This window comes from Nicotiana tomentosiformis, chromosome 2 (assembly GCF_000390325.3).
Source record: "Nicotiana tomentosiformis chromosome 2, ASM39032v3, whole genome shotgun sequence".
In the NCBI taxonomy this organism is placed as follows: Eukaryota; Viridiplantae; Streptophyta; class Magnoliopsida; order Solanales; family Solanaceae; genus Nicotiana; species Nicotiana tomentosiformis.
The window spans coordinates 113,030,501-113,041,902 of NC_090813.1; the positions used below are offsets into that span (position 1 = coordinate 113,030,501).

The 11,402-nt window shown below is 43.8% G+C and overlaps 1 protein-coding gene across 1 annotated transcript; it reads left to right on the forward strand.

Moving 5' to 3' along the window:
* Window positions 1–557: 557 nt before the first annotated feature.
* Window positions 558–1,374, forward strand: LOC138905418 (peroxisomal and mitochondrial division factor 2-like). The gene is made up of 2 exons (XM_070193942.1): window positions 558–695; window positions 778–1,374. Exons 1-2 carry the CDS (start codon window positions 558–560, stop codon window positions 1,372–1,374), a joined length of 735 nt encoding a protein of 244 aa, XP_070050043.1.
* The last annotated feature ends 10,028 nt before the right edge of the window (window positions 1,375–11,402 follow it).

Here is an 11,402-nt window from a genome sequence, read left to right on the forward strand (position 1 = left end):
TTTTAAATACAGATGGATACAGTTAGGTTTAAAATATAGATGAATATAGTTAGATTGAATGCATAACTAATTGATTAATAACATCAAAATAATTGAACTAATAATGTATTTAAAAATATTGTTGTAAGAACTCAAATACATATAAATACATCTAAATACAACAGTCAAAAATCAATGTATGCGGACTCTAATACATCTAAATACATCTACAATTAGGGTCATTGCGTATTTTTGTTCTCCTTTCGGCTTCAATGGTTTCTGATGAACCTGCAAATACAGGTTCCTCTTGAGTGATCTGCAAATCGAAAGATGGCTCTTAGAAATTGAAGGGCCATCTGTGAGAGTCTCTGATGACTTGCGGCAGGACGAGCCATCGGCCTCGCGACTGGCCGAGAATCTTTCTTCAAGGGCCGACTTAAAAGAAAAATGTGTAACAAACAAAGGATGGTTACGAGACGGGCTCTGCCATGGATGCCGAGGAGGTAAGGATGATGAGGGAAGGACTTATCCGACTCGAGGTGGGGTTGGAGGGGACCACACGGACTATTGCGATCCCCATGGATTGGGATTTACTGGTCGATACAGAGGATGTGGTCCCTTCTCTTGGTCTCCTCTGTTTTGATGTGGAGGGTAAAACCCTCAAAAAGATCAAGGATGCCACTCTATCTAGGAGCATAGTCGGCCTCGCTCTTAGGGTAAGTTTTTCGATCCCTCTTTGTATTTGTATGGCGAGTTCAAAGTTTATTTCTTACTCTTCATTTTCTGTTTTTCTTTCAGACTGTGATTTTGGAGATTGAGAGCGCCCGACGAGAGGAGAGGCATAAAGCTATTTTTCAGAAGATAGAGCGGAAATATCATGAATACCGTAACAAGTATCGCGAGATCTGCAAACAGTTTGGTGAGAGTGGCAACTTCCGGGCTCTCCGAGATGAACTGAAAGAGAAGGATGACAAGTTGGTAAGAGTCATCGGAAAATGCAGCATTATCGAGGGGGCGTTAAGGGATAAAAAGGAAGAACTTGAAGTGAGTAGGGTGATCGAGGCCCAATGTGCTGACCTTCAAGCCCAAGTGGTCTCATTGCGCGCCGAGCTCGAGGAGTGTCAACTCAAAGAAGACGCTCTGAGTGGAGAGGTCGCTGAGAAGGCAGCGGGTTTGGAGAAGGCGGAGTTGGCCCAGTTGTCTGCTATGAGGAAAGTGGAGGCTTTGGAGATCGTGATACGCATTCTACAATCTGAGCGGGAGAGTGCTCTAGAGATGGCCAGGCTTAGAGAGGAGTGGCTTGATGAGCGAATAGGGGAGCTGGAAAAAGAGGATTTAGGCATTTGTGATCGAGTTGCTGCTCTCGAGTCCGAGAAGGCACAGTTATTGGCTTAGCCATCTTCTTCCCGTACTTCTGCTTTTCCTGATTTTCCACGAGATTTGTACGAGGAATGGATACAAGCCGAGTCCCAGTTAGATATATATAGGGATCTGATGGGGGCGAGAGATGTTTTAGAAGCCGACTTCGAGGATGCTCGTGCTATGGCACATAGAGCTCGGTTTGCTTGTGGCTATGATCCCGCTACACCGGAGGCCGGTGATGACGAGGAGGATGCGGGCGTGGATCGGATTGAACGGGACGCCTGGTACGAGGATGAGTATCGCACTGGCGATGGTGATGACGATGGCGATGGCGATGGCGATGGCGATGGCGAAGATGCAGATAGAGATGGACTTGGTGATCAAGTCGGTGGTGCTGCTGGGCCAGGCATCGATTAGTTATTTTTCCTTCTTTTTTGTTTAGCCACAGACTTGTGTGTATTTTTTATAGGCATGTATTTGAGCCTTTGTAAAAAATATTCTAAGTATGAAATGTTAGTTCTGTTATTCGTACCTGATTCTTTTTCTTCTATTCGGGTTTGTATGCTTTTTGGATTTTGTTGCTTGGTTGCCTTTGTCATAATAACTTTGTTCGAGTAGGTTGAACGAGGTTGAAACAAATCCTAGGTTTGATTATGGCCGAGGGTCAGTAGGTGTTGGTTCGAACGAGGTCGAACGCACCTCATGTTTATTTATGGTCGAGGGCCAATTAGGTGTTGATTCGAACGAGGTCGAATATAACATGTATTTAGTTATAGCCAAGAACCGATATAGGCGTTAATCCAAATGAGGTTGAATGTAACCTGCGCTTAGTTGTGGTCGATGGGCCGATATAGGCATTTATTCGAACGAAGTCGAATGTAACCTGTGTTTAATTATGGACGAGAGCCGATATAGGTGTTAATTCGAACGAGGTCGAATGTAACCTGCGCTTAGTATTGGACGAGGGCCGATATATGTGTTACTTCGATCGAGGTCGAATGTAACCTGCGCTTGGGGAAAACATAAATGAACTCATGTATTTATGCGTTGTTCATATACTTGGAGAGATTTACATATATTCCGGGCGCCGGCTGGAATTTCAGTCCCAGTCCATCTAGTCCCTTCATTGGTCGAACTAGAAAAGTGTTGAGAGTTCGAGCAATGAACTAGCCGTCTGGTTCTTTCGTCTGTGCGCACTTCAATCCTGAAGTATCCTCGTTATTGCCTCATTAAAAACCTCCTCGAGAAAACCCAATTGAGACAAAACTCGAGTGAGAGAAAAAGAATGTGACTTTGGGGACCTCGTCCTTTAAAAGTTGAAGTACTTGAGGAATGTAATATTCCAGTTGTTCGGTAGTCGCTTTCCTTCCATTGTTTCTAGTGTGAATGATTCTTTGTTTGCTGTTGTTGTGATTTTGTAGGGGTCGTCCTAGTTTGTTCCTAGTTTGCCTTCCCGCGGGTCTTTGCTTGCTTGTGTTTTGGCTTTAAGCACGTTGTCCCCAACTTTGAGTGGTCTGATCTTTGCCTTTTTGTTATAATAGCGCTCTGCTTGTTGCTTTTGGGCGACCATTCTTATGTAGGCCATATCTATTTGTTCCTCGACTTCGTTGAGTTCCTACATTCTTATGTCATCGTTTTGGGGTTCGATTTCCCGGGAGTATCTTAGGCTGGGCTCCCCGACCTCGACCGGTATTACTGCATCGGGCCCATAGACTAACGAGTATGGCGTTTCTCCTGTGCTCGTCTTTGGCATTGTTCGATAGGACCAGAGTACTTCTGGTAATATATCCGGCCACAGTCCCTTGGCGTCCTCAAGTTTCTTCTTCATGATGTTCAGTATTGACTTGTTGGAGGATTCTGCTTGCCCGTTGCCCGCGGGGTGGTAAGGCGTTGAGAGTATCCTTTTGATGTGCCATTTTTCAAAAAAGTTGGCGACCTTCTTTCCTACAAATTGGGGTCCGTTGTCGCAGCTGATTTCTTTGAGAAGCCTAAAACGGCATATGATATTTTTCCATATGAAAGTGATCACTTCATGTTCACATATTTAGGTGAATGCTCCTGCTTCCATCCATTTAGAGAAATAGTCAGTTGAAACCAAGAGAAATCGTACGTTACCTCGTCCTACCGGGAGGTGGCCCACGATGTCCATTCCCAATTTGATGAACAACCAAGGGGAAGTTACTGAGTGTAGGTGTTCGCCTGCTTGGTATTTCGGGCATTGCTCGCATTTTTTCACTAAGTTCGCTGCCTCATGTTTCAGGGTGGGCCGGTAATACCCTGCCCGTATGAGGCAACTAACTAGAGCTCGATTTCCTGAGTGAGCTCCATAGTGGCCTTCGTGTACTTCTTCAAGGATGCGCCCCGTCTAATTTGGGCCTAAGCATTTTGCCAGAGGGCCGCCATATGTCCTTTGGTACAGGTCGTTGTGGATGATGTTGTATCAGGCTGCTTGCATTCGTAGCTTTTTAGCCTTTTTTTTATCGTTGGGGAGTACGCCGCCCTGCAACTATGTAATAATACGATTGCGCCAGTTCCAAGTTAGGTTTATGGTTCTTAGATGTACTTGTCCTCGCCACCGTTGCTCTCAAAACCAAAACCGGGACAACCCCTCCTCGTCTATCTCGTCGTGTCCGAAGTAGTTGTGAGCGCAATCCTAGTCCAAGAAAATAAAGGTACGCAATCTCCCATCTTTTACATTAGCAAAACACTAGTCGATACCGAGATAAGATACCCCCATCTTGAAAAACTGGCTCTGGACTTGGTAGTAGCTTCACGAAAGCTTAGACCGTATTTCCCATGCCACCCCATCTCGGTCGTCACAACTTTCCCTTTAAGAAGCATTTCACACAAACCTGAGCTATCGAGCAGGTTGGCCAAGTAGGCCATTGAACTGAGCGAGCATAATATTACATATCGGCCGCGAACGGTGATAAAGTCACAGGTCCTCGCAGACTTCGTCGCCGACTTCAGTGCAAAAATAATGCCTGAAGTCGAAAAAGAAGCCATCAACACTTCTCCCCAAACAAAAGACCTCTGGGTACTATACACCGATGGCGCGTCTAACGCGTCAGGATCCGGGTAGGGAATCGTACTCGAAGTCCCAACAAGCAAAGTGATTTGCCAGTCCATAAGATGCCTAACAAGACTAACAACGAGGCCGAGTATGAGGCAGTAATTGCAGGACTGAGACTAGCACTTAAATACGGGACGAAGCGACTAAGATTGCGCTGCGATTCTCAACTCGTGGTCAACCAAGTCATAGGGACTTTCCAAATCAAGGAGCAAAGGTTACAAAAATACTAGACCAAAATCTGCAAGCTACTACCCGAGTTCGACGAAAGTCAACTTGACTAGATCCCTCGACCACAGAACACCGGGTCGGACGACCTCGCCAAATTAGTCACAGCTACCAAAAACATTACAACCGGTGAAAGAAATGTGGTCCACCTCCTCAACTCGTCGATAGATCATGAAGGTTGTTCTCTTTTTTGAGTACGCCGAAGAACTTATGGCACCTATCGGAGGATCGTGAGATGAACCTCGAAAGGGCGGCAATACGAACAATCAACCTCTGGACCTAATTTTTGTGGTCAAGTGCTCTGGTATCCCTTCAATGGCCTTGATTTGGTCGGGATTGACCTCGATACCACACTGCGACACTAGGAAACCTAAGAATTTCCCTGAGGCCACACCGAATGCACAATTTTCGGGGTTCAGTTTCATGTCGTATTGCCTGAGTATACCGAAGGCTTCTCTCAAGTGGTCGATGTGATCTTCTTTCCTTTTCGAGTTTTTCTTTGAACATCTTCGTCACCAACCTTTGGTAAGTTGCTGATAAGTAGGGATTTTAACCTATTATTTTCTCTCTTTCACTTGTGTTTAGGGCCAAAAATGCGTGAAGGTATTCCCGAAAACTAATGTAATATGCTTGCTTGAAGGTATTGTTCAAAATAATCCAAAGGAATCATAATCAACTCATAAAGGAGTCAAAACTTGAACAAAAACCAAGACTGGGCCAAAAGATGTGAAACGCGGACCGCACAAATATTGTGCGATCGCGAAAGCTACAACGCGGTCGTGACTTCGTGGTCCGCGAAAGAAATATTCAAAGAGATGGATTTTTGGGCCAAAACCTGAACGCGGACCGCGTCAGAAAGGTGCAGTCGCGAATGTACCTGCGCGACCGCGATTGGAATTACGCGGACCATGGTTGCTGAGGTTCAGAGAGCTTACATTTTAAGCAAAAATAAGAAGTGTGGTCCGCATCAAGATTATGCGGCCGCGAAAGTCTCCTACGCGACCACGATGGAAATTACGCGATCCGCGAAACCAAGCTCAACCCAGATCCAGAAGTAAAGAACGTGGACCGCGATCAGAATTACGTGGCTGCTAAAGCAAGAGAGCGGCCGCGATCAGAATTACGCGGCCGCGTAACCTTCGCAAGGGTATTTTTGTTCTAAAATTTTAGCTCAGTATAAATAGAACCTTTTGTCATTTTTAGAGGAGGTTGTGTATTTTCTGAGCACATGAGACGGCTGGAACTTCCCTTTTGGGCAATTTTGTATTAGATTCACCTTATAACATTAGATTTTTATCTTTGAATCTAATATTATGAATTTTGTCTTCTTTTCATCTTTAATTTCTGCTATTTCTATGAGTAGCTAGATCCATAGCTAGGGTTGTGACCCAACCCTAGTGTGGGTATTTAATGGGTACTGAATTTTAGGGATTGAATGTTTATGGGTTAGTGATATTTAGCCTAGTTCTTGCTAGAATTGTAGAATTAGTGGTTGCAAATACTGATTCATGCCTTTATGATTTAGTCTCTTTTTGAGAAAGAAGGACTAAGTCTAGAAAAACTAGGCTAACAAGGAATTGAGTTGAACTCAAGAAATTGATAGCCCCAATTAAAGGGTTAAACCTAGAGATAGTAATACCCGACTTGAGTTAATATCACGTGACTTGGATGAATACCCATTTGGACTTGAGAAAGAAAAATTGGGTAAAATCACCTCAAACTATCGAGAGGTATAGAGTGAGTACTTGGGTGTGATAGCTATATTACGACCCCAAATTAATCAAGCTTGCCCTAGATTCTTTCTACTCGTTAGATATCCACCTAGGCGGAAGTCACTACCCTAGTCCTTTTTAAACACTTGAAAACCAACATAAAAAATATTGTACTTAGCTTTAATCATTGCATACAATAGAATATAATTAGAAGTAGAATCAAAACCAAAATGTGTGGAAGCGTAATTAGGAACAAAACACACATCTAGACTTAGATATAAACCTAATTCCAAATCAATTAACTCCCTGTGGATTCAATCCCGACCTTGTTGGGTAAAACTACATCGACCAACCTCGCTGCTCAATAGTAGTGCCGGCTTGGACCCGATCATTTTTTGGCTCCGTTGTCGGGGAGTTAGACGGTCTTAGTTATATATCTAACTATTTGTGTGGTTTGTTTTTCTTTCTTTTAATTTTTCATAATTTTTGTGTGTCAATTGCTTTTAGGTACCAAATGGCTCTTAACGAGGTCCTCTGACATATTCCTCAGGGGGATGAGGTAGATGAAAATGAAGTGTATGAGGTTCATTTTGAACCTCAAGTACAAATAAGAGGCCGCCTGCCTCATGACAACGTTCCAAACCTTCCCCCACCTTCTCCAAGGGAAGCACACCAGGTGTTGCCCAATGAAGGCTACGCAAGTGCAATTGTGGTGCTCCGGATTCGGGCGGGCAATTTTCAAATAACCAATGTCATGCTTAATCTATTGGAACAAAGGGGTTTCTTCACCGGAGCTCCACATTAGAACGCATATAAGCATCTCAAAGGTTTTGTAGACACATGGTAGGGGAGCAAGCAGACGAATGTATCTGAGGACACTTTGAGGTTAAGGCTTTTCCCTTTCTCACTTAGAGGGAAGGATTTGGATTGGCTTAAGAGGCTACCCAAACATTCCATCACCACTTGGGATGAGTTGGCCGAGAAGTTCATAGCAATGTTCTTTTCTCCGGGACATATGGCAACATTGCGAGATGAAATCCTTGCTTTTAAACAAGAGCCAAATGAACCGTTACATGAGATTTGGGAACTGTACCGGACAATGGTCAAAGAATAACCCAACAACGATATGACTGAAGCAATGATCCAGCAAACCTTTTATAGGGGTATCAACACAACTAACCAGTGTGTGGTAAATCAGCTCGCATGGGGTAACTTCATGAACACGCCATATTCAGAAGCATGTGAAATATTAGATGAGATGGCGGACACCTCTTCAGCTTGGTAAAGTCGGGCCAACATTCCTTAGGGTGACCCTAATGTTATCCACCTTTACAAGGAGCTTCATGATCACGGACAAGCCATAGCAGAGTTTACAACTACCATGAATCAGTTAGCCAAGGCATAGCTTCAGCAGGTTCAGGGGCCAAAGCAAGTAAATGCCATGGAAGGAGTGAATGTAATGGTTAACAAGAGGAGACAAAGAGGTCAACAAGTTCAACACAATCAGGATCAATTTGAGCAAAGTGGTAGTTGGTACAACTAAGATGACTCTTATGACGATCAAAGTGAAGAGGTTTAATATGTGAACAATTACCAAGGTCAAAGAAGCAATGCTCCAAATCAACAACAGTGGAGATCACAGGGAAACAATCGAAATTGGGGCAACCAAGGCCAAGGGAATTGGAATAGTGGAAACAACAACAATCCGAACAATTGGGGGAACAACAATAAAAATTGGGGGAATCAAGGAAATAACCAAGGTAAGTGGGGTGGCAACAATAATAGTAATTGGGGAGGCAATGGAAACCAAGGGGGTTGAAACAACAATAATCAAGGGAACCGGGGATCGAGCTTTCAAAGGCCCCCGATGTATCAACAACCTAACAACTCGCCTCCATATCCGTTACAAGCGCAAAGTTCTTCCAACAATGAGATAGGACAGATAGAAAGTATGTTCAAGCAAATGATGGAAAGAAACGCCAACTCTGATGCCCAAATAGCCTCCCACAACACTTCTATCCGCAACTTGGAAGTCCAAATGGGTTCGATTTCTCAAGCCTTGAATACTCGCCCTAAGGGGGCACTACCAAGTGATACGGTAGTAAACCCGAAGGGTGGAAATAGTACGGGCCATGCTATGGCGGTGACTACAAGAAGTGGTAGAGGTGGATTTGCTAGTACCTCTAATCCAAGAAAGATCATGAATGATGATGTGGTTGTGCAAGAAGAGGATGAGCCAAGAAATGATGAGAATGTGAACGATGAAGTGAGGATAGACATTGATGAAAACGTGGAGGAGACACAAGATGATGTGAACTCGTCTAGGAAACACGTGATAGACATACAGGATCCAGTAGTGCCCAAAGCCAAGGCTCTTTTGCCAAGGCCTCTTCCACCATATTCTCAAAGGCTCGCAAAGCAAAACAACGAGAACCAATTCAAGAAATTCATTGATATGATGAAAAGTTTGTCCATAAATGTGCCTTTGGTTGAAGCTCTAGAACAAATGTCGGGATATGCCAAGTTCATGAAGGACTTGGTAACAAAGAAGAGGTCAGTGAGCTGTTAGATAATCAAAATGACACATCAAGTGAGTGCCATTGTGCATTCCATGGCTCCAAAGCTAGAAGATCCCGGTGCCTTTACAATTCCATGCACTATTGGTAGTGTTCGTTTGTGGATCTTGTAACTGAGGTGATTGTTGATAACACAAGTGCTATGATTAATGTGGAAGACCCTTTGGAAGTTGTGTTGTTGAATCATGATGAGGATGAGAAGTAAGGCTTGGTAGAATGTGCAAATACTTTGCAAGGAATGGTATCCTACACATATGGACCCCGAAAACTTTTCTTGGACCTTGAGAATCGAAAAACTCCACCAACAAATCCCTCAATCGAGGAGTCACCCACATTGGAGTTGAAGCCCTTAACTTCACACCTCAGGTATGAGTCCTTAGGCCCTTGTTCCACATTACCTGTTATTCTCTCTTCGTGCTTAACTAACGTGCAGGCAGATTCCATCCTTGCGGTGCTTCAAACAAAGAAGAAGGAAATAGGTTGGACATTGGCGGATATTCGGGGTATAAGCCTTTTGCATGCACAAAATCATATTGGAGGAAGATGCCAAACCCTTCGTGGAACATCAAAGGAGGTTGAACGAGGCCATGCAAGAGGTAGTCAAGAAAGAGATCATCAAGTAGCTAGATGCAGGGGTTGTGTACCCCATTTATGATAGTTCATGAACTTCACTGGTACAATGTGTCCCAAAGAAGGGGGGCATGACTGTGATCATAAATGATAGAAATGAATTTATTCCTACAAGAACTATCATTGGTAGGAGGGTATGCGTGGATTACAGGAAGCTAAACAAAGTGACCCGGAAAGGCCAGTTTCCATTGCCATTTCTTGACCAAATGTTGGATAGACTTGCCGGACGTGCTTATTATTACATTTTGGATGGCTATTCCGGATATAACCAGATTCTCACTGCACCTAAAGACCAAGATAAAACCACTTTCACTTGTTCGTATGGCACATCTACGTTCTCAAGGATGCCGTTTGGTTTGTGTAATGCACTGGCTACTTTTTAGCGGTGTATGATGGCAATATTTACGGATATGGTGGAGGAATTCCTCGAGGTGTTCATGGATGATTTCAGTGTTGTGGGGGATTCCTTTGAAGAATACTTGGATAATCTTGATAAAATTTTGGCCCGATGTGAAGAGACCAGCTTAGTGCTTAATTGGGAGAAATGCCACTTTATAGTCGAGGAGGGCATTATCCTCGGCCATAAGATCACCAAGAACGGTATTGAAGTGGACAAAGCAAAATATTGAAGTGATATCAAAACTCTCTCCTCCGACTTCCGTCAAGGGAGTGAAGATATTTCTTGGTCACGCGGGGTTTTACCGTAGGTTCATCAAGGATTTCTCAAAAGTGGTGAACCCATTGTGCAAGTTGTTGGAAAAAGATGCCAAGTTTATGTTCATTGATGATCACATGAAGGTTTTTGAGCTACTCAAGTGTAGGTTGACTACCACTCCCATCATTACCGTACCCAATTGGAGCTTACCATTTGAGCTCATGTGCGATGCTAGCGACGTTGCGGTAGGAGTGGTATTGGGGCAAAGAATCAACAAGATATTTCATCCGGTCTATTATGCAAGAAAAACAATGAAAGAAGCCCAAGTAAACTATACAGTGACTGAGAAAGAGCTATTAGCCATTGTCTTCGCCATGGAAAAGTTTCGCCTGTACCTCATGGGTACCAAAGTGATTGTGCACACCGATCACACGACACTTCATTATTTGGTGAGTAAAAAGAACTCTAAGCCTAGGTTGTTGAGATGGTTTGTTCTTGTACAAGAGTTTGACCTTAAAATCATAGACCAAAAAGGGAGTGAGAATCAAGTGGCGGACCACTTGTCCCGCTTGGAAGAGGAGGGGAGGCCCCATGATGGCCTCGAGATTAATGATTCGTTTCCGGATGAACAACTCTTCTTCGTGTCTTTGCCTGGGATACCTTGGTTCGCCGATGTGGCTAACTTTCTTGTGACCGGCATTGTCCGGAATGAACTCTCTTCTAACCAAAGGAAGAAGCTCAAACGGGACTACTTGGATTATTATTGGGACGAGCCATATCTTTTCAAAATTTGCAATGATGGTGTTATCCGGAGATGTGTTCCGGAAGAAGAGCAATTGAGTATTCTTGAAGCTTTCCATTTCTCGCCCTATGGTGGTCACCATGGTGGGGCGAGAACTGATACAAAGGTCCTAAGCTGTGGATTCTATTGGCCTACCTTGTACAAACACGCTAGCGAGCTCGTTAGGCGTTGTGATGAGTTCCAAAGAGCCGGTGGAATATCCAAGAATGAAATGCCTCTCACCACCATCCTTGAGATTGATATTTTCGACGTGTGGGGCATCGACTTTATGGGACCATTTGTGAGTTCATGTGGGAATACTTATATTCTTGTTGATGTGGATTATACTTCCAAATGGGTTGAAGTTGTGGCTTTGCCCAACAATGAGGCATGAAGTGTGGTGGATTTA

What these genes read in the sequence shown, in the direction of transcription:
- LOC138905418 (XM_070193942.1), top strand. Translation starts at nt 558, where the DNA reads ATGGATTGGGATTTACTGGTCGATACAGAGGATGTGGTCCCTTCTCTT. An exon ending in TAGTCGGCCTCGCTCTTAGG is followed by an intron (nt 696 to 777) that starts GTAAGTTTTTCG and finishes TTTTTCTTTCAG; the next exon opens with ACTGTGATTTTGGAGATTGA.